This window comes from Leopardus geoffroyi, chromosome B4, assembly GCF_018350155.1.
Source record: "Leopardus geoffroyi isolate Oge1 chromosome B4, O.geoffroyi_Oge1_pat1.0, whole genome shotgun sequence".
Taxonomy (NCBI): domain Eukaryota; kingdom Metazoa; phylum Chordata; class Mammalia; order Carnivora; family Felidae; genus Leopardus; species Leopardus geoffroyi.
This window is the reverse complement of record NC_059341.1, coordinates 48,741,565-48,765,942: the sequence shown is the minus strand read 5'-3', so window position 1 is coordinate 48,765,942 and position 24,378 is coordinate 48,741,565. Positions and strand designations below refer to the sequence as shown.

Here is a 24,378-nt window from a genome sequence, read left to right as displayed (position 1 = left end):
CATAATTTTAACTTCAGAGGAATCTTTAAGATAAAAAAATATCTTGTGAGGTGAGTAAGCATGTAAAGTTCAGCCATGTTTTATCATTCATTTTAAGTTCTTTATCTCCTGCTTAATTAAGTGTATTTTAACATTAAAAATAGCATTTACTTATTTGTTAAAGCGTAACTATAAGGCCATTTAACATATCTCTTGCTTCATCTATGTTCTATTATGGTAACAATGATGGTCCTCTCATGAAAACAGCAGTTATTTCTGGATGGTGTGATTTTGGGGGTGATTTTCTATTCCTTTGTATTTTTTCTACTGCTTAATTAATTTACAATGAGCACGATTAGCATCTACACACACATACATACATACAATTCCAGTATTCGGTGTGTTTTGAGGTTACACTGACAATTCATTTATGAGTTTTAGCTCAAGCCCAAGCCAGGCTAAGGGACTTAAATATAAGAAGACCTCTCCCCAGGGGAATTTCTGCCCAACAAACAAATATGGTAAAGCTGTACATGTGACATGTCCCCTCTGTCTTTACCCATCCATAAAGCAGGCAGCATGGTGGGGAGTTGTTCCTTTCTGCTGTTTTTGAGACAAAGGAAACACTCCCAGTCAATACAGGATACCTACAGAAGATACAGCACAATGGGGTCATGCTCCAGTATACCTACTTCATCTCTCTTGGTATATATATTACATTCCAGAACTGGAAATATGGATACAGATGTTTCCCTAGTTGATAGAGGTGTGCTGGCCTAAGTGGGAAAATGGAGGGAAACAGGTTCCATAAACAAGATCCCAAGGAACTGCTTCAAAAAAGGTCTGGCTTGGGGTCTTTTCCATAACTCCAATCAGGTAAGATTGGCAAAGTGGAAATGTCCACTTAAGTCTGTATAAATAGGAGATATCATATATATATATATGTAGAATATATAAATATAGATAGATAGATATAGATATAGATATAGATATAGAATATATAGATATAGAATATATATATAGATATATATAGATATAGAATATATCTATATATATATATATATATATATAATATTCAGGAATACAGGATTTGAGAGGGGAATAAGGTAACATGTTGGACCTGAACACAAATGCCATGAAATCCCACGTAATTGGTTTTCTGTAAAATTCCATATAATCTACCTGGACAATTCTTTGCCCATCCCAGACTTCCTGTATGCTGAGATAATGAAATTCTTTCCCAGGCCTCTTTCCTAAACTTCACACCCATACATATTCAACTTCTTACTGCCTATACTGTTCCAAATTCAGTATGTAAGAAAAAAATCAAACATATCTGGTCACAACTTGTTCTTTCTTCTCATTCATTCAACAACTTGTCTTTTGAATATTCACGATGTGCCAGGCACAGTGGTAGAGGCTAGAAATGAACACATACGTACAATATATCCCACCATCCAGGAAGTTCAGGTTTGATGGAGAAGACTGAGAAATGCAAATGAGTACAATGCAAACATGATGACAGATAAGGCTACAAGGCTCATCCTATCCAGGTGTGTGTTGTGAAGAGGAAATAGATTGGTGGTCAGGAAAGTCACAGAGGATACAACATGTGAGCTTTCTCAAAAAAAAAAAGCAGGAGAACACCTGAGCAGCTTGGCAATTCCTCCCTCTGCCATGGATCTAGCTTCTTCATTCATTCTGGCCCCTGACTCTCTGTGCAGTGGCTTTCCAGGTCAGCACTGGCCCCAGAAACTGCCTCCATGGTTACACCTCTTCCATTAAGGACACACTGAAGATTGTTCACTTAGTGGTAGGTCCCTGTCTGTTCTATATTGCAGTGGTTTTCTGGAGGCCACCTGGTCTTTTAGTAAGAACACCCAGAACTTGAAGGAAAGAAATACTAGCCTAGGTGTTTCCTGCTCCTTTGATCAGAAGATTCATAGCCTTTGGGCAATCATTTAACCTCTCTGAAACCCACCTACTCATCTGTGAAAGGCTAACAATTATAATACTAGTGCTTACCTCAAGGGAGGGTATAAATATCAAATGAGACGAGAGAAAAGCGGGCCTAGCACAGCACCAATATTAATCATCTTTGTTAGGTTTTGAGGAAGATGAAGTATGACTTCTATTCAACCCCTGTAAATGCTGATCATGTAAGGAGAATGTAAAGCTTTTGGCACTTTGTCAAATATATAACTATAAATTTCAATTGGATTCGGTATTTATATCGCTCCTAGCATCTCTTAGCTTCCAATCCGGCCTGGTTTTCATTCCAGCCATTTATTAGCCTCGGACAAGTTATTTATCCTCTTTCAATTTCCTGTTGGGTAACATGGGGATAATTAAACATACCTCAGAGGGATGTTGTGAGCACCATTTGAAGTAAGGAATGGAAAACACCACGTAGCGATGCTTTCACACGCAAAGTTGTAACCTACAGGAGAGGTCCTTCTTCGAGAACCTAGAGGCCGGGAAGGACCCCGGGAAAGGGAAGCCAGCCTGGGATGCAGCAGGCAGAAGGCGGATGTGTCTCTTTTGGGCTGGGAGGCGGCGTCGCGGGAGGTACCGGCCCCGGGCCCCAGTAGGGGGCGCCGACGCGCCGCACTGCAGCATCCTGGCGGCAGAGCTGCGGCCCCGGCCGGTCTGAGCTCGCGTCCTGCCGCAGTCCCTCGGCCGCTAGTCTGGGCGAGCGCGAGCGCAGAGACCCCCACCGGCCCGTCAGCACTTGCAGTCGCCGCCGCCGCCGCGGCTCCCACTGGCGATCGCAGCCGCGGAAACGAGAGCCCCAGGCTGGGCTGCGCAGCGTGGGAGGGCTTCCCGGGGACCGATTCCGAACTTGCAGGGGACCGCGGCTCTCCCGGGCCTGGAGAGTGTGAACAGGTGAGTGTCACTCACGTGCCCAGGTGGCTCTTACGGAACGACTTCCTGCACACCTTTGGGACTCCCGCCCCCCCGCCCCAAGGACGCGTGGCCTCTGGATCCATCGTCCTGGTCGCCGGGTCTTCCCGGGGCGGCTTTGGGGTTCGCTGAGAGGGGAGATGTGAGTGCCGGCGTCCAGAGCTTGACAGCGCCCTCCGAGCTGAGACTGAGAATGCCCTTTTCATTTAGGCTGCATTTGCCCTCCAGGTTGAGAGCAAGTGACCTGCAGTCCCCATGGGCTTGTTGATTGTTCTCGGATACCTGTTGCTCTGGAGCAAAGCTATACCCGAGGTTGGGGGGGGGGGGGGGTCTTGCACAATTATCCTCGTCGCTGTGGGTGCTGCGTTGCAAGATGAGGGAGAATTCCTGGTAGCGGGAGAAGGAAAACTTGATTTCAGAGCTAAGGAAGAGGATCTCATTCCTAAGACCAGAGTCCGCTTACCTAAACAGCTGTGCTTTATTTTGATGATAGATACAGAAGTTGGAAAAACTATTACCTTATAAAGATGCTTGGTTCCCCCTACCCCACCCCATCCCCAAAGAGGAAGTAGAAGGCAAGGACCTTGATAATAATAGTCTTGGGAATGATTTATTATTAATGAAACCTTTCTTGAAATAAATAAAACCAGGTTATTGGTGACCTAAATGTCACAGGTTTGACAGACTGGAAGCTCCTGGAAGGTGGCCACTTTTGTTTGTATGTGCTTAGCATAATTGTGGAATGATCAACAAATGTATTAAAAATAGCATAGGATTTGGAGGCTAGCTTCTTTTTCTTCTTTCTGAGCCTTCTTTTAGTTCCTTTATGTTTAGGGGGAAAATCACTCTACCTTTAGTCTCCTAAATATCTAGGTGTGATTTTAGCTTTAGGAGTGATAGAAACTCAGAAGTTCTTTTGTCCTAGTAAAGCACTGTCCACATAAAAAGGAAATGGCAACTTCTAGACCCTGCCAGTATATTTCTATACAACAACATTAAGACAAACGTTTTTAGGTCCATGTCATGGAAGGTCTGGAATTATAAATTATTTTGAACATCAGAAGTTGGCAAAAGATCACTTAATACACCAATTTACACATTTGTCTTTGTTTTATATTTTTGTCAAATGTAACTTTTCACATTTTTATGTGAAAACCAAAATGTTGAAACATACATGTCAGTTTGCATCTTCTTTAAGTGATCTTCCTAAATAATAGGTTGATAGTCAGCAGCTGTATCCTTATAAGTGAAAAAAATTAACCTACACAATTTTTTTCTTGTGTGCAATTCCTATATCTCTGAGGTCATTTGGGAGTTAATGAAGTATTTGACTTATATATTTTTTAGAAATCACATTTGATGACTACTTTCATGATGTATAAATAAGATAGATAATTACTTAGAATTTATGTGCATGGAAATGAACAGTTTTGCATGAAATAACAAATCATTGTTTATACAGACCCTTGCTTGGTCTGTGTTTCAAAGAAATGCTTGCCATTCTTATGTAGAATTTATACAGTTATATATCTGCAGATATTATGCTTTTGTGATGCTTCTGTGATGAAGCACTGAACTTTAAACATAAGGCTTTTCCTTAATGAATGCATATAAAATGACAAATAAGGAAATTCTTTTATCTTTAGCCAAAAATATGGGCTTAGACACATTGCAGATGTTAAAGCTTCTGGTTTTTTTGTGCTGTTATTAATGATTACAGAGAAATTTTGTTTGTTATTGGGGATGGAGTAAACAATAGCTAATGTTAATGTTGACCTTTTTATCCCTCAGAGGAAACTCTAGTCCTTTGGAAATCAGCAAATACAAACTTTGTTGGGTGCAAGGCTAAGATGCATGATGAAGAAGGCAATTACACTCTCATGCCGTCGTAGAAATACTTTTCCAGAAGGAGTTTCACTTCTTTCTTTCTCTTGAGAAGCTCTTTTGAAAAGTTGTAGATGACAAAATGCTGCCAGGAGCAGTTTACACGTTTAGATAACCGATTTGTGTTGCAAAAATATCTTTGCAGACTGACAGAGTGGATGAAATGAATGAATCACTAACGTGATTAAGTTTAACAAGGATGAAAGTTAAGTCATGTTTAAGTTTAAGACACTGATTGCAGGAGTTCCGAACGAAGGAGTCTGCAGTTCTTGTGAAAGATGTGAATCTTGCTGACAGTGGCTGTACAACCACAGTGCCGGATTCAGAATCGGGAGAATCTCAGTGAACTTTTGCGAGGTCAGCTTGTCAAGTCATGTCGCAAGTAGTGGATGGATGGAAGGCCATGTTTTTAGTGATGAAATGGCAAGTGCCAGCATAGTGCATGTGGCGAAGAGAGAAGGCAAGAGTCAAAGAAAAAAACAAACAAGACCATGCATCTTATGAAGAACAAGGGAAGATGCCAGGTCTCATTTTCCTAGAAAGTAGTCGCCTAGGATGGGGCAGAGGGTCCTAATAGTTGCTGGGCTGCTTGAAAGGTTCTGAGTAAATGTAAACAAAAAGTTGACTTTCTGTCCGTTGACCATCTCTGACCCCAGGTATTTGAAAGTGTTCAGTCGGACACAAGATGGTTGTCTGATCTCAAGGAAGGATTCCTGACATGGCTAGAGGATTCCTTTGGTTGACCCCAAGCTCTTTCGAACTTTACATTTCCATGGTACTAAGAACCTAGGTGTCATTCTGAAAGCACCCATCTATATAAAATGTACTTACATTGTATATAATATCATTTCCTAAGAGTTAGGATGGTACCATAAACTAATTTACTTAAGATTGTCTTAGAAAAGGAATCAGAAGTTGAGGAATGGCATTTCTCTTTTGTGTGCCAATGGTATTGTGCCCAGAAATATATAAAAATATTAACTAGATATTATATATCAATTCCTGGAACATGTGTATCTGTCACATGACTCAATCGTGATCTAGTGTGAACTGAGCTAAAATTTAACCTTGAAGTGCAAATTCAATAATTACAACAGGATTGACTAATATGAATGTATATTATTCAGCCCTAAGGAAAATAAAAGAGTTCCAAATGTGATTCCCCCATTATGTGTATTGTGTCTTGGGTATTTATAGACACATGGTAAATACATGTATTCACACACATCAAGTATTTGTTATCAGTTATTGACCAAAAAACAATGCCTTCATTAAAAATGTCTCAGGTTATGCTATTGTGTCTGAAAATGTATATGTTTTAGAAGCAAAGAGATCTAAATTCACGTCTTGAATCTATCGTTTATTCGTTGACTAGTTTGCAGTCAGTTGCTATAGCCCTCTCACAGGATTGCTATGGAGATCACAATGGAAAATGCTGATAAAGTGAACGGTGGCTGGCATGTAGGAAATGCTTAATAAACACTAAGCCCTCTCTCCAGTCGCTTATGAATTCCCAAATCTCTTTTTTTCAAGGATTGCAGATTTACAATGATATGGTGAATCCAAAGGCGGGAACCGAAAAGATTTTCTCAGCTCTTTAGTTGGAACGACAGTGAATTATCTACCAACACCCAGCATGGCTAAAAGTGCAGAGGTCAAACTGGCAATATTTGGGAGAGCAGGTGTGGGCAAGTCAGGTAAGTTTTTTGATGTGGTTGTTGCAGTGTCTATGCGCGCGCACGAACGCGTGTGTCTGTGATACTGCCTCCTGAGATTGGACTGGAGGGTGGTTGGCATTTCTCATAGTCTCATGTGTTGCTCTTTTAGGTGAAGTCTCTTTCTCTTTATCTAGAACTTTCATTTTGCGTAACAAGTTTTATGTACTTTTTTGCTTATTTATGATGAAGTAGCTCGGCTGATAATACACGAGGCAAGGGAGGTATCATAGGTCGTGGTATTCTGAGGAAAGGTATAAAACAAACCTCCAAAGAAATCAGATTGTGGAAATGAAAAAATACGTATTTTCTCTTATTTCTCTGTACAAGATCCGGAGGGGCCACTTTTATATCTCATTCATCTTGATATTTGCAGCAACCACCCCAATGTCAAGCATGTGTTGGATGCTAAACACATGCTTGTTAAATGAATATATCTTTTCAAGAAACAGAACTGCATTACTACCCAACGCTTTTAAAATGGGGAAGAAAATTTAGAATGCATGACCTCAAGCAAGACAGCTATCGCCACCAGTGCCTCTGGAGTGAATTTAAATGATCGTATTGTGGCTTACACTAGTAATTCAGAGAATTTTTTTTTTTATTCCTTACATGAGAAAAGACTTACAGACCTTTAAGATTCAGGGTGAAATGGTGGATGTGAAAATGCATCTAATCCAATTTGAAAATGTATCTCAGATTTCATAATTAAAGAACAATGCTAAAGTAGATGTTGCTAAAATGTAAAGGCAACGTGGCTTTTCAGATCATGCTGTCTTGATCTCTTACTGGAGGAAAGAACCATAATTGACTTTGCACACGGAGCTCTTGGTTTTCAGGAAATGACTCCAACAGATATCTAGTAGGAGCATATTTGTAGAGGGAGAGACATTTGGGTTGTCCAATACAATAGGTAATCCACATAATCTTAAATAAACAAACATAAATAGCTTTTAATTCTGTGACCAGTCTCCCTTTCCTAACTGGCTCTCTGGTTTAATTTCAGCAGTAAATCTTCCCTATTCTAAGTCTTTCTCTCTCTTTCTTTTTCTTTTAATTTTTTAAGAGTGCTCTTTTCTGCCATCACCCTTTCTTCTTGCTGCTGACTTTTGCCTCTGGCAGAAACCAAGCAAAGAAAATAGATAGTTGGCAAGGCTTAAAAACTGCCAGCCTTCACAAGATTGAAGATAGTTGAACTCCTCCCCATTAATCTCCTCAGTGTTTTCCGATGGCGTGAGAAACCTAATTTCCGTAGCTGGTAGAAAGCTCTGGAGAATGAGGAAGCTGTTCCAGTGAGTGGAGGATGAAGGGAAGGGAGTCTGTGGGAAGGCGAGAGCTGCCAACAATAGCTTGCCTAAGTCCTTCGTGAGTGAAGGGTCTAGGCCTGGGGCTGCCTATTTATTACTCATTCATTCAAAACTTACTAGAGGCAGTAAAAGAAGGAAAGTTTTAGAACTCCTTTTATTTATCAAAATAAACTCCACATGGTTGGAAAAGTTAAGCAAAAAATTAAAATTTGGTTGAGAAACTAGCTTGCTGTATGTGTAGCCATCCCCTTCTCATCTATACTGTCTGAGGGCAAGCACTGGACATCTTTCTTTCTTCTTTCTTTCACCTCTCATTCATTGCTTAAAACATGGCAGTCTTCCACTGCAATCATGCTTCCGAAACTGCTTTTGCTAAGGTCACCACTAATCAATAGCCACCAAATCTAATGAACATTTCCCGGTTCTGGTCTTCTTAGAACTCTTCCTGCCGTTCAACACAACCACGTATTCTTTCCTAAAACTCCTTCTGTCTCAGGCTGTCGTGACCTCACACTTCTTGGGTTTCGTTCTACCTCTTCATTGTCCCTAACCAACTGCCTTCCTAGGCTGCTCTTCATCAGCCCGCCTCTCAGAAACCTCAAGGTCCTGCTTCCCCACCTCTTATCTTCTTGCTCCATACATTCTCCCTAGAGGCAATTCCTCACCCGCATAGTTGAAGAGAACACCTGCACACACAATCCAAAATCTGCTGACCTTGGTTTTATTTTATGTCAAGTGCAGAAGCTGGACTTGTTCACTAAGTTCCTTTCTAACTCTAAAGTCCTGTGATTCTTAATGCATGTTCTTTGTACTGGTTTCTCCATCCACCTTGTATACATTCTGCCATTTGTATTTATTTTCATGTAGGTGAAAATGAGAGTGATAGACTTACATGCCTTAAACAATTGCCCTTCTGTCTGTCATCTATACACAGTGTTTCCCTATTTCAACATTTAGACTGTTTTTCCTGAGACCTGGTAACGACACGTCACATTTAAAAGGTGGTACTAATTTGACTTGCGCATGGGAGACAGTACTGAGACCTTTTCTCACAGTTCAGTGAAAACAGTTACAGAGTGCTTTGTATCCATCAACTCTGGAATCTGACTGTAGCAATGTTAAACTCACGTTTATTCTAATTTTTTGTTAATGTGAATGTCTGATGTCTCTGCCTAGTTGTTGTACCACATGGTCACTTTTCTTTCCTATAGTCTGTATCATTCTTATAAGTTGTTTTTTAAGTCTGTAAGACGTTATGCCTGCTAGAATGTCACAGCAGCTTCTCATTTTCTCAGATGCCTCCCCACAAATGGTCATGATCTTCCCATGGGCTCAATGATCTGTTTCTCTCCAGACACCCAGCAGGGGAAGGATCCTTAGGGGAGCCAGCTTGCGATCTTGAAAGGGTAGAAATAGAGCATCTCTGATTTGACTGTGCTCATTGCATCAGAGGCTTCAAGTCTTACCTGTACCATCTACTTCTCCCCATACTCACTACCAAGTTAGAATTTGGGATAAGCAAGACATGTTGTCTACTTGCTAATCGACAAGTCAGGTTTGACTTCCAATTCTGTACTTTATCATCGGGGTGAACATGGCAACTTTGGCAAGTTAAGTCCCTCAACTATAAAAAGGATATAATAGTGCCAATCTCAAAGAGTCATTGTTAGGATTGAATGAGTCATTACATGCAAATCTTTTAGAACAGCACCTGGCACATAGTAAGTGCTCCAGTATTAGCTTATAATATTATAGCTTTTCGAGGCATACTGATTTTAATTTGTTAAGTTTTCTAGAGAAAACATACAGTCGAAGATGCATTTACATTCAAGTGGGTATTTTGGTTTTCAGTAAAAATCGGAAAGCGTATATGACAGGAATTCTATATTGCTACTCTGCACACCCTACACACACACACACACACACACACACACACACACACACACAACTTCTCTGTCTCTTTCTCTTTTTTTAATGTTTATTTATTCTTGAAAGAGAGGGAGAAAGCGTGCAAGTGAGGGAGGGGCAGAGAGAGACAGAGGATCCAGAAGTGACTCTGTCACTAACAGCGGCAAGCGTGATGTGGGGCTGGACTCAGGAGCCACGAGATCATGACCTGAGCTGAAGTTGGATGCTTAACCCACTGAGCCACCCGGATGCCGGTGTCTCTTTCTCTTGAATTCAAAGTCTGGCTAATGTCAGTTACAGTTTGACTACTGGTGATCATAACTCTACTTCTTGTGTCTTATATCTTGGAAGAACAGCCAAAAATATGTTTGTGTCATCAATAAATTTACACCTTAAATTTGAAAGTACTTCTGGTATGTGGTAGGCAGCTTCCTAAGCCCAGGTAATGGATAGGCCCTCTATGTTTAAAACAGAATTTGACCTTAACCAGAACTTTTTGGTTGACAGGTTGACCATAGAAGTATTAGCACAGGCAAAATTTAGTAATTTGTTAATTACTAAGGAGAACTGATAAAACGTGAGGAATGTGTGTGTGTGTGTGTGTGTATTTTTACATACAGAGTATATACATGGTCTTGTACTGGGAGGATTCTTTTCTCTTCCGTCTGATTTTACCTCGCAGTTCTGAGAGCTTGCTTGCTGGTTCAGCATGGTGAGCACTGTGGGGGATGATGCAGATGGCAGAGGGTCTTTTTCCCAGCCCATTGTATCTTCTCTTACCCCAGCAGGGTAGACATGCCCTTCACTGGCTGAGGGTAGAGCTCTGATAACATGGCATGTGGGACATAGATTTCTTCACTTGTGTGTGTCAGCCTATAATTTGATAGGCTCCGAGTGATCAAAGCAGTAATGCCTGCCATAAAACCTAGAATGCACACCATATTTACTTAAATGCTTCCTGGATTCATATTATTCAAATTCATAGTAAGTGTGGGAGGAGCTGAGAGAAAAACAACAAAAATTTTAAATTTAGTTTCACAGTTGACATTCTCATTTTAGAATTGAAATATTGTGTGCCGTAGCTAAATATATTTCCTGAAAGGGCTAGCCTCAAATTGAGTAATGCTGTCCTCTAATTCAAAAGCCACTTGGGGCACTCCTCCGTGAAGGCTTAAGTTCGGAGATTCAGATTGCTGGGCTATAAATTGAGTGCTAAACACAAACGAGCTTGTGATATATTTTTCCTTGGCACAAAGAGAAGGGATCTGTCTTTCCCTCTTTTTCCTTGTTTCCTTGTTCTTGTTTGCTCCTCTCTGTCTCTCAATTATAAAAAAAAATTTTTGAAAAACTTTTTTCATTTTATTTTTCAGTGGGGCAAGGACAATTCTGATTTTAAATATGAGTCTTCCAGAAAGTACCAAATACCGCTTTAACATAATATGTATGCTTTATGGCTGGGGTATGTTCATGAGATTTCACATACGTTAAATGAAAACAGCAATATCAATAGCATCCTGGCTAAGTCAGTTTCCTTATGCTATAGAACCTACCTTTTGCATTTTAGAACCTTTTCTCTGTATGTAGCTATAATGCCAGTTTGTTCCCTTCATTCAGACTTAATGGTGTAGTATGATGCTTTTTGAACGTTGTGTTCAAAGTACTTTTACAAATTTTTTTTTTCAACGTTTATTCATTTTTGGGACAGAGAGAGACAGAGCATGAACGGGGGAGGGGCAGAGAGAGAGGGAGACACAGAATCGGAAACAGGCTCCAGGCTCTGAGCCATCAGCCCAGAGCCTGACGCGGGGCTCGAACTCCCGGACCGCGAGATCGTGACCTGGCTGAAGTCGGACGCTTAACCGACTGCGCCACCCAGGCGCCCCCAAAGTACTTTTAAAAGAAGAAAGGGTGCCTGGGTGGCTGTCAGTTAAGCATCTGACTTGGGCTCAGGTCATTATCTTACAGTTCATGGGTTCAAGCCTCGTATCAGCCTCTGTGCTGACAACTCAGAGCCTGGAGCCTGCTTTGCATTTTGTGTCTCCCTCTCTCTCTGCCCTTCCCCTGCTCGTGCTCTCTCTCCGTCTCTCAAAAATGAATAAACATTAAAAAAAAATAAAAAATAAATAAAAGAGGAAGAGAAAGATCTGGGCGATTTGGAGTATGTAAGCATATCATGACAATCATGTAATTATTTTGTGTGCTTTATAAATTACACAAAATATATGCAAAATTCAATGTTGCTCCATAATATATCCATGTTTGTTTGAATATAAAAATGATACCCCCCACCAAACAGTGACCAAAGTGGACTCCCTGGGAGGATAGAGCAAGTTGACCTGTGGCTTCAATAACACGTAAGCTCCAGGTCCAATATGAAAACCACAAGTCTAGGAAATGACCTCGGCTGTGCACATCACATGAAAGTGAGCGACCACTGAGAATGGTCCTGTCCCACACTTTTTACTTATTTAAGTTCTCAACCAGCTCTTCAAGTTCTTGGTCACTCTTGTTTTAAAATTGTATAATCTTGATGGTAAATTTTCTTTAAGAATTTGTCTGAACAAGAAGAGGGACAGATTATGTTTCGGGTTGGTGCAAACACAAGTGTATGTACATGAACACTAGACACAAGGGTATATATGTGTGTGTGTGCATGTGCATACCAAAAAGCCTTTCCTAGGTGGTTCTTGAATTTGAAAGATTGCCAGAAATGAGGTCCATTGGTTCCTTGTTTAGTTGGTGGTTAGAGAAATAATTGTTTTTTATTTTATCTTATGATTTTTTTAACATGAAATTGATTGTCAAATTGGTTTCCATGCAACGCCCAGTGCTCATCCCAACAGGTGCCCTCCTCAATGCCCATCACCCACCCTCCCCTCCTTCCCACCCCTGAAATAAGTGTTTCTTAAAGGACCGGGCCCACGGGAGGAAGTTGGCATTGAGACAAGTTTGGATGAGGCTAGAAAACTAGCTGTTTTCCTGCCATGAATGTAATCATATGGTTACCTTGGCTTTCAAGCATTTATACTACCTGTACTTGCAAAGAGAGAAAAGCGAGAAGAGACAATCAGCCTAGATGAGTTGATTTTCATTTGTTTCTTCCACCCCAAGAGGAACAAAAGGGTATTTTCAAATCCCAGGTGCACACCTGTTGGATATGTGTAAAACTCATACCTCTGTGCAAGCTGTAAGTCACGATGACCTTTATTGTACACCCAGAAAGAAAAAGCAAGGATGAGGAGTGGTGAGGGCTTAGAAAAAGAAAAGAAAAGAAAACATGAAAAGGAAAGAAAAAAATTAAAAGCAAAATTGGTTGTTAATGGGTGGGTGGTTAAACATGTTGTAGGTTGGCAATGACCAATTCTTAGACTTTTCCTAAGGAAAATATAATTAGGCAAGAAACAATACTGGCAAAACAAAACAAAATAAAAAAATCAAGACCTGGTTTTCAAAGCCAAAAGGACATATCTCTGTCCTTTCTTTTTTCTATTGGAATATATTATTAAAATTTGGGTATCCTTTATTTTTAACTGACAGGTAATTTATTCATCAAAATAGTTTCCTGTAGTTAATTGTCAGTTGTTGTTTGGTTCCATTTTTGTTTTCTTGGCAACTGACAAGGACTGACTTTAAGGAAAGGGAGTGAAGAAAATTGTAAATCATCCATGTAATTCCCCTTTTTATTCCTGGTATTTCTCCAACTTATGGGTTTAGGGAAATCAGCCAAATTTTCAAAGTGGTACTGTCCTTGAAGCCAAAATTCCAGTGCAAACGCATCTCTGTTGCTACAGCTGCCTTTGAAAATTGATGTGGTTTCAGAAAAACAGCCATAATTTCTTCCATTCCATTAAAAATGAAAGCAGTTACATTATAGAGACAGAGCAGTCTGAAAAGGTAATTTCAGCATGGAGTAAGCAAATACGTAAAGCTCCTGTATATACATATGAGAGAGAGGTTGTTACATAGATCACCCAACTTCTTGGTGCACAGCCAAGTCTAGAGTCCCTAGTTTATGACTCTTGCAAGTTTGCAAATAAATGTGTTCATTTGGTATCACACCATCCTTTTCCACATTCTTTGGAACACCGTATGTTAGGAAATGAGATGATCGTTAGGATTTTATAAAATGAACCTTGTTAAAACCTGGTGAATTTTGTGTTTATAAGAAACTTTCAGTTATCAATAAATAACCAGTGCATAGCAAAGCCTTCTGGGACTCCTGGGTGTGTTACCAATCAGTATGGCCACCTGTAAGATTCTTAACAATCATATATGTAAGAAAGATCCTGTGTAATACAGTATTTCGTTTCTTATAGCATTGGATCAAGTGTAAGAAAACTGATGAGTCATCCTCTGCTAAAGAATAAATTTCTCATTGTTATCAAAAGAATATTTTACACTATGTCCTGTCAATATGATCTAATTACTTTTATTTTTTTTTATTTTTTTTAACGTTTATTTATTTTTATTTATTTTATTTTATTTTTTTTTAATTTTTTTTTTCAACGTTTATTTATTTTTGGGACAGAGAGAGACAGAGCATGAACGGGGGAGGTGCAGAGAGAGAGGGAGACACAGAATCGGAAACAGGCTCCAGGCTCTGAGCCATCAGCCCAGAGCCCGACGCGGGGCTCGAACTCACGGACCGCGAGATCGTGACCTGGTTGAAGTCGGACGCTCAACCGACTGCGCCACCCAGGCGCCCCGTAACGTTTATTTATTTTTGAGACAGAGAGAGACAGACCATGAACAGGGGAGGGGCAGAGAGAGAGGGAGACACAGAATCTGAAATGGGCACCAGGCTCTGAGCTGCCAGCACAGAGCCCGACGCGGGGCTCGAACTCACAGACCGTGAGATCATGACCTGAGCCGAAGTCAGACGCTTAACGGACTGAGCCACCAGGCGCCCCTGATCTAATTATTTTTAAAAAGGCACTCAACTCTATTGACTGAAAGGATTGGGTTTAAACTTCAGCTTCATCCTGCTCATGTCTTTTATTATTCATCTGTCAAATGAAATATACATTTGCTTGCTTATTGATTGATTGATATAACAAGGCAGGTAGGATAGGCTTTGAAGGTACTTTGAAAAATCACAAGTGTGATCTGAATTTGGTCTTAATCCAATGATGCTCTTGTTATCAAAGTCCATGCAGTTCTTCCTCTATGATCCTTAACATTTCTGTTTGGACAAGCAGTATGGTGAATTCTCTAGCTGTCCATTGCTCGAGGCCACACGAACATGCTCCATTCAGCAGTTGACTGTTAATGTTTCTCCACCAACTACATAACATTACAGACTATTCAGATGTAGCAGTTTCTATGCCTTAAGTAACTTGCCCTTTCAAATATGTGAAATGAGTAAGTACTGAGTTGAGATTTTTTAAAGATCGGTATGTAAGAAGTCAAGATGGGAGGAGAGCTTAAGAAAATAATTCAGACTTATGCCTTATTGGAGAAGGAAGCATGACATGTTATAGAATTTTTTTGGTGATCGAATCTTGTCCTTATTAAAGGATAAAAGTTTAAATATTTTGGTAGAAAGGTTTCTCAAATAACATAAATATATCTATCTCCATATTTCCTTTTAATCTTAAAGTATATTTTTACTCATTCATTCAGTCATTCATCCAACAAACATCTGTTGAGTCAACTTTGTGTTCTAGAGTATTTGTACATGGTATAGGATACATCTACGTTCCCAAAAGGGAGAACAGAAGATATATCTGCTCATCATTATATCCCTAGACCCTCACACAGTATTTGACACAGACTGGATCCTCAACAAAATGAACAAATTGAGTTAGACTATGTGTTCTATACATGGTTTATAATTTTACTGAAAGGCATATATTTTAATGGTCTCCTTGTTATAACCAAAGTAGTTTCTTCACCTGCACTTGAAAATCTCCAGTGATAGGAACTCAGTATGATTGGACGTAGACTATTTTTCCCTTGGACAGCTGTCAGTCAGTGTTCCAGAGAAACAGAACCAATAGGACAAGAGCATACACATACACCCATACACGATTTATGTATGTATGTATGTATGTATGTATGTATGTATGTATGTATGTTGGCAAGACTGAAATCTGTAGAGCAAGCTAGCAGGCTGGAAACTCAGGCAGGATTTATGTTGCAGTCTTGTGGCAGAATTTCTTTCACCCTGGAAGCCTTGGTTTTTGCACTAATGGCCTTCCAGTAATTGAATGAGGCCCACCCACGTTATTAAAGCTAATCTCCTTAAGGTCAACTGACTGTAGATGTTAACCACATCTACGAAATACCTTCACAGTTACTCCTAAGGTAATGTTTGATTAAATAACTGGGCACTGCTTTGGGCCAGCCAAATTGGCACATGAAACTATCACAACAGCTCTTCCTGTTTGTTACTTTACCTTTGGAGCCAAATGGGGTTCATTAGCTTCTACTTGTTGACTTTAAGCTTACTCTCAGAGTGACAGGAGACATTTTAAATCCCTCTTCCACCTGACAGCCCTTAACACATTTGCAGATAACTAGAGTGCCTGGACCCATGCTGGCTTTTCTCTTCCACAGTCTGGTTACTCTTAGTTACTTCATTTGCCCTACAGAGTGTGGTTTCTAATCCCAGCACCATACCGGCGGTTCCACTTGATCTGTGCACTCCAGAAAGTGTGGGGGCTGGAAGCGAATGCAGACATGTCAGATGTGGGACCTCCAGGCCAGATCAGAGCAGGACTGTGAATCTGTGACTGCCTACCCTGCTTTGCTAAGACATCCTAGGTCATTTGTTGCTTTCCGCGTGACAGTGGATGTAGTGTTGGCTCATGGGGACATTACTGCAAATGAAGTTGTCTTTTTAAAAAATATGTGCTGTTGCTGAGTGAAATCTTCCCAAACCTATAGTTTGCGTATGGTTAACCCAGGTGTAGAAGTTTATTTTCATCCTCTTAAATATGGTTTTGTTAGATTTAATCTATTCTGGCCTGTCGGGAGAATTTGTGTCTAGTATATGTATCATTCTTCTCTATTTTCTGTCATCTAGAAATATGTTGGTCTTGGAACATTATGGGCCCTTGCTGCTCTGCTTGAATCATAGAATTTTCCACTTTGGTATTATTTAGCTCATTGAAATGATTGAGAATCCCAGGGAGTTCTTTGGATAATTTACAGCCAGTAAAGAAAAACAAAGATATGGGGACATTACCAGCATATCACATTATTTCCATGTTCATTAAATAAATTCTGTTAAGATTTGCCTTAAAAAGGGTGATCTGGGAGGAAGTCTTACAGTGATGATCCCTCATTTAGTATTTTGTTTAGCATTTCTTATTTCTGTCTCACATTCTTATCTTAAGATTCAAGGTACATAGCTCTAAAAAGTGCATACCAGGGGCGCCTGGGTGGCGCAGTCGGTTAAGCATCCGACTTCAGCCAGGTCACGATCTCGCAGTCCGTGAGTTCGAGCCCCGCGTCGGGCTCTGGGCTGATGGCTCAGAGCCTGGAGCCTGTTTCCGATTCTGTGTCTCCCTCTCTCTCTGCCCCTCCCCCGTTCATGGTCTGTCTCTCTCTGTCCCAAAAATAAATAAACGTTGAAAAAAAAAAAAAAAATTAAAAAAAAAAAAAGTGCATACCAGTGATCAACTTTTATTGGTCCAGATATCTATTCGATACAGAAAGTTGTTTTTCAGAGACTCATCCAGAATCTGTATGTACATTTCTGTACTGAAGTGGCTGAATTTATGTGCTTCGGGACTGCTGCTGCAAATCACAACTGAGTTTGGGAAGAGATTTTCTTCACTGGATTATACCAGTAGATATCAAATTTTAGCCTACCCCAGAATCACAGGGAGAGCTTGTTAACACACATGTTTCAGGACCCCATCCTCACAGGTTCTGGTTCGGTAGGTCTGTAGTAGAGCCAGAGAATTTGTATTTCTGATTTCTAACACGTTCCCAGATGATGCTAATGATGCTGGTCTGGGGACCACATTTTGGGAACCATTGTATTAAGTTTGCTAAGTACTTAATTTCCATTTGAAATAGGTGCTTTCAGCTTTGCAAATGCACATAGCTCTTCTCCAACAGCTTGTAAGAAACACTGAGTGTCAGGCACTGTGATGAGTACTGGTGATACAATGGTAAATAAGACAGATGGGCTGTCTGCCCTCATGAGGCTAACATCTATATTGGAGTGGATTAAGTGAGCCAAAAATACTCCATGGGGCAGAGCAAATGTGAGGTTTTTCTGAGGTTCCTTACAATTCAAATTTTTCACTCCCGTGGTCTGGTAACTTTTGTTAAAAAAAAAAATGTATGTCTTAACAACTGCGACATGCTGGGCTTTGGTTTTAAGATGAGATGTTTGGCAGTGGTAGGTGTGGATTGAGCTAAATAAACTGCAGTGTTAAGTGTCTGAGAATTAAACGTTTAACCTAAGACCATGGTACCAAATTTTCTACTGAGAGAAACTAAGCAGACTGCATAGGAATTGAACCCATAACCTTGAACTTTTAATTAACACCAAGCTCCACTTTATCAAGTTAAGGCTAATATAGAACCAAATTAAAGAAAGGAAGTTGTTCTTTTGGAACAATGATTTGGAAAAATGATTTTAAATTGCTCTTTGGTGTTGTCATATATAACACTTATGCAATGGTGTGTAGACAGAACTGTAGTATTGAGAAAAGTTCATAAGTTTCCACTGTCGGGAGTAAAAAAATATCTTTTTCTCAATGATGCATTTCCTGGTTTTAAAAATACATGAAAAAGGTCTCTTTTATTTTATGTGACTGGGCAATAATTTAAGAGGCGAGGCCAAAAATTTAAAAAGCAAGAATAAAAAATTGTGAATATTTATTTGTCTGAAAAGTATTTGACTTTTTTGTGCATTAAGAATCCCATAAATTACAACTAAATCTAACAACTGAGCCAGCTTCCTAGTCATTTGGCAACACTTGTTGACTTAGAGGTTTTAAAGGAAGACTCAACCACGCATGGTAGTATGAGTAATGGTTATCTGTTCCAATGTCTGGGACATTTTTCCATTCAAGATATTTTATATCTTGAATTTATTTTTCTACAGTGTCCCAAAAGAGGTGAAATCAGGAGCATAGCAACCATGAGTCTGAATATCCTTGAGTCTTCCAATTTAACCCATGATTTCTTATGTCTCCCATTTACCAATTTACAAATGTTTGTGACATTACTGTTATGTTCCCAACTCTTCTACTGTCTCTATTCTCCCATCAATAATGTCAATATTTGTGGGGGAAGTCCAGAGAACTACATCATTGGCCTTGTCTTCAGGGACCTTGGTGTTTTGTTGGACATTTACGACTTACAATTAGAAATCACCTAGTGACAGTTTATGTTCCAGCAGGCTGATTGATTTTTACAAATTTGTATCTTGAAATATTTTTTAAAAAATTGCCAGAGTTACCAAACAGTACAGAGAGTCCTTGTGTACCCATCGCCTAGCTTTTCCCAGTGATAACATTTTACATAACCACAATACATTGTCAAAACCAAGAAATTAACATGGACACCATATCAGTTGCATGGCATGGATACAACTAGGTTATAGATCTTAAAATGATTGATTTTTGACTCAGTTCAGGCTCAGGACCCATTTGGAAAGGCAATTGGGAAGGATACCGAAGGAGAGCCTTTGAGAAAGGACAGAGCTCTTTATGAGTTTTCAAAAGGTGAAATCTGATAAATTACTTATTATCAGAAATGTATACATTGAAATATGTATAATTTAGCAAGTAGGTCATACATAAGATGTTCTAGCAGGTTAGTTTAGGCCATAAATGCTGTAGGAATTGAGGAGAGTAAGAGAAATCAGTGGGAAATACTTGGGGAGACCTTGAGGGAGGCAGTGACACTAAAATCCTGTCAGTTCAGTGGGATTTTTATGGTGAGGAATGGAACAACTTCCCTCTTGTTTCTTATCTTTCAAAATTATGATGTTTTCCTCATACCAATTCACATATGTCATCAATGTTGGAAGTAGAAGCGGGGAAAGGGCAACAAAGTGAAAAAAGAGAGATAGGAACTGAATGAAAGCTGGGAAGGGAGAAGAGCTTTCGAAATCTTGCTGATTCCGTCCCAGGAAAGGTCCTTTTAAAGGTGCCTGGAACTAGCTCAGCAGTCCTCATTTCCCTTTAGCGCCAGGAACACAGGCTTGGAGCCCGAAAGATCATTTACTAACTGTATGTATGGTTGGCTTCTTAACTTTGGGGAGCCCCAGTTTCCTCTTCAGTGAAATGCAAATGATAATAACCATCTTATCTAAAAGCTGTTGTGCACCAAAAACAAATGAGATGTAATTGTTATGTCCAGAATTCGTGATCCCCAAAGACCACCAGGGAGCCGAGTCCGATGCAAAAGCAAAAAAGTCTTTATTCGAGCTAGCTCGAGCTCAATCCCCTACCTGCACCGACGTAGCGGTGAGATACCGGAGAGAGAGCGAGTTTCAAAAGGACAAAGGTTTTATTGGGGCCTAGGGGCAGTTGGTGAGGTAATGGCTGTGGCCTCAGCAGATTGACTGGGGAAGGGTCTGAGTCCTGTTAGGCAGGGAGGCGGGGGGGGGGGGGGGGGGGGGGGGGCGCGGGGGGGGGTTACTCAAGGGAAGGAGGTGTGGTCAAGGTGAAGGACACAGAAGGACACAGAACAAGATGGAGACGGGCGTAGCCCCGCCCTTTCAGTAATAATAGTCAGCAATCCTAGTAACTAATGCTTCTAGCATTGATTATAGGCCAACCACTGTTACAGGACACAACACACTCGAACCCAAATAATTATCACAGCCCCTCGATAAATTTGGCCCAATTATTATCCCTTCTTTACAGACAGGGAGTTTGAGTTCCCAAAGAGGAAGTAACTTGCACAGGGTCCTACAGTTAGTGACTGGATTCCGGCAGAGCTAGGATTCAAACCCAGCAGTTGGCCTCCACTGTCTGTCCTTCTATCCACAGTACTCTGAAAATTTTTAACAAAACACCAGGCACAAGGCTAGAAATACTCCACAAGTGTTATCTTCCTCTCTCTCCCCTTGTCTTCTTTTCCTCATTACTTAGGAATACTCATTTGGTTTAATCAATATCTATGAAAAGTACTTTACTTCACTAGATCCATTACTAGAGAAAAATGAGGAACCAGGAGAGAGAAGATGGTGATTAACTAAGAGATCTTATAGCCTTATATTATATTTTTATTCAGTTGAACTTTAAAAATAATATTTCTATCCCAAACTCTGCCTATGATTTCATGCTAAAACCTCTTATTTGGCTTTTGAGGCCCCACAGTATGTGAAGGAGGTGTTAAGGGAGGAAGATGGAAAGTATAAAGAAAGAAGGACGAGCCTAACATTGAATATGTGAAAAATGTGAAGTGTGTTAAATATCCTCAGTGGGAAGGGAGGATACATTAATAATTTGACCTGGAAGAGCCCCAGAAGCAAAACTCAGAAGCTATTTAAAAACGTGAAAGTCCTAGCATGTCAAAATTAAGGAAAATATATAGTCAACTCAAAGTTTTTAAATGATGTTATGTGTTAAAAATACTGGATTGCAGAGATTTTCTTCATTATTTATCACAATAGGAGAGTGGTTTTTTTCTTCTTCACTGAAATACAAGATGTTCTTGTGAACCAAATAGCTGGAAGAATCAGGCTCCTACACAGGGCAAAATGCCAAGAGGCTTCAAACATTTCATGAGGGCAGATCGGGTAGGATTGGATCCCATCAGATAACTCGAGATCCTTTATCTAGATTGTGAATAATTCATGATTAATTATTGCTGAGATGTCTAAGTTAATAAATATTGTTCAAGTCTGTGACACTGCTTATAAATTCAAGGAACCACTATCATTTATTGTTGCCAATTATTTTTGATCCCATAATTAATTATTCAAAACTACATTATGGTGGTGCTATTTTGGATGAATAATTGGCATAAACAGCTGTGATGTCAAAATGGAAATTTTACATATAGTTTTTTCAGGTAATTGTTTCAGATTCAGTAAAAAGGAGGTTTTGTTCAGTACAAATTAAGAAATTCTCGAACCAGCCATCATGAGAAAATATGAGCTTTGGTAAATATGTTTTATTTAAGGTATCATGAAGCAAGAGTTTTTAAAATTATCTTTTATTTATGCAATATTGCATTGCCATAGTTAGTAAGTAAACACTTCTATCTTGTTTGATTCCCTACAGAACATTCAATATAGACTCCCAAATTCCTTACTCTGTCTGCTCAGTCAAGTTTATTGTAAGTCCTATGCATGTTGTGTAGAGTTCTGATACAATTCACGGTATTAATATGTTTATATATAACATGTGATGGTTTGAATGACCCAAAATTTACTGTGATTTTATGACAGTGACAGGGTTGTGTTTTACTGAGGAACAAATACAAAAATAAAGAAATAAATTTCCAAGAACTATCAAGTTTATTTTAATCTTAGAGTGCTTTTTCTATAAAGATGTATTGATAAAGGTGGAAACAAAACTGAATTTGTCAAACAAAGTTGAATTTGTCAAACTGAACTTTAAAGATACTGGACTAGCCATTCAGTTAAATTAGAAAATTTTCAAATCTCCACTGTTATTTGATGAATGTGCATATGAGCATGTATGTATATGTGTACGTGTGTGTGTTCACTAAGAGTATTACTCCAAAAAACTCAAAACCTAAACCCTCTATGAACAGTAGTGTTTTCTAGGTTTGAAACGTATGGAAAATGTTGAGATGCTAATGTACTTAATATTCAGTTTCTACTTAGTCTCGTGTAGCTTTTCCTCCATATGTGGCAAACTCTAGTCTAGAGTATGGCAATATGAGAAAAACATGGACTCTCTCTACTCTAGGAAACAGAGCTGCAGACAGAATAGAAAGATAGAAATGGAACACAGTAGACATATTGGGGCATACAGAAACAAAACCAAACAAAGAACCCACTCATGGTCCTTTCAGTAAAAATTCATCAGAATGCCATCACCAAATGGAACCATTAGATAAAATATATTAACTATACAAACAGTAACAACTCTGTTATTTTAAAACATTTATTTGCATTGGAAAAAGACTACCACATATTGCCACCCAGAGCCTCACCCGTAGCTGGTTTGTATGAGGTAGTTAATGAGATTTGGGACTTTGGAACTGGTGAGATTAACATGAGATTTGGGACCATGAAGAGATACTGTAATGGACTGAGAATATTGAGGATATTGAGGACCTTAGGATGGAGTGGATATATTTGCATATGGGACTCCCCTAGGGGGGCTGAGAGAGGAATGCAGTGGCAGAATAATGACCCCCAAAGATGCCCATGCCCTAATCTCAAGAACCTGTGAATATATTACTTTACATGGCAGAGGGGACATTGCAGTTATGATTGAGATTATGAACCTTGACATGAGGAGATTGTTCTAGATTGTCCAAGTGAGCCCAGCCTAATCACATGATTCGTAAAAATTGAAGAACCTTTCCAGGCTGAGGTCAGAGGCTGAGGCCGGTGGAGATGTGACTAAGAAGGAATGGTCACAGAGATGTAATGGTGCTGGCTTTGAGAACAGAGAAAGGGGACCATTGGCTAAAAAATGTGGGTCAACTCTGGAAACTGGAAAGGTGGGGAAATGGATTCTCTCTTAGAGCCTCCAGAGACACCCTGATGATGGTGTCAAACTTCTAACCTACAAAAGTGCAAGACAGTAAATTTGTGTTGTTGAGCACTAAATGTGTGATAATTTGGATTCTTAAGCATGAAAATTGAGGCTCCTAGAAGCTATGGCTGCATACAGTGAGAAACCACTCTTCTACACAGAATAAGTTCTCTGAGTCTGTGTCTACATTTGCCCCCTTACCCTGAAATTCAAAATAGCCTGTGAAAACTCAAGAATGGAGTCCAAATAAGACTTGGGGGAGACCAAATGGGTGGAGATGACCAAAATCCTGAAGAACCAAAGCTAGTCAATTTCCAGGTTCAGGGGATCATGTTGAATGATCATTTGAGCGAGGCATGGCCTGAGTGGGCTTGAGTCTTGCACCCCTCTTTGTAAAGAATGGGAGTGCCTTTGAGAACTATACATGTAGGAGAGGAACTACATGTAGTTCAATCATTGAATCCATGTGGATCTATCAATGGAAACATCCTTACAAAGGGAGAAGATAGTATAATGTAGAGCAAAGAAAACAGAGCCAAAAGCTGTGAACTAAAGAGAACTGGGACACCACATATGGAGACCCAGGCCAAGTGATATCCTCTTAGACAAGGCAGTTTGGGATCTTTAGGCATCTTTGTTTTCTAGGGGCCCTAGATGGTCTGGTCATTCTGAGGGCAGATACCTAAAGAAAGCAAAGCTAGGAACACAGGATAAAAACCAGTCTCCTTGATAAAGGTTGCTCAGCACTTGAGTTGGGCTAGATCATGCCCTGGGTAACAGGGCTTTCTCTCTGCACTGCCCACCCCCACATGCACACATGCTGAAGACAGATGGACTGCAGTGTGCCTCAGTCTGTATAGTCAGGAATTTATAAGGTGCAGGGCTCACATTCCTCAGATGACTTAAATTAGCTTTATGAGAACATTCTGTTGTCTAGCTTTGAGGGCCCATAAACGGTAAATAATAAAATTAGCTTACTTCATACAACACCAGGCATTTTACAAAGTACTTTATTTATATCTCATT

General features: G+C 39.8%; 1 protein-coding gene across 1 annotated transcript in view; it reads left to right on the top strand.

Annotated features, from left to right (window-relative positions):
* Positions 1-2,612: 2,612 nt before the first annotated feature.
* RERG (RAS like estrogen regulated growth inhibitor) overlaps positions 2,613-24,378 on the top strand; it is a 115,032-nt gene continuing 93,266 nt past the window's right edge. Inside the window, exons 1-2 of the mRNA XM_045463044.1 lie at positions 2,613-2,865; positions 6,301-6,464. Coding sequence (XP_045319000.1) covers positions 6,404-6,464 — 61 coding nt within the window. The 5' untranslated portion in view covers positions 2,613-2,865; positions 6,301-6,403. The remainder of the gene's footprint in view (positions 2,866-6,300; positions 6,465-24,378) is intronic.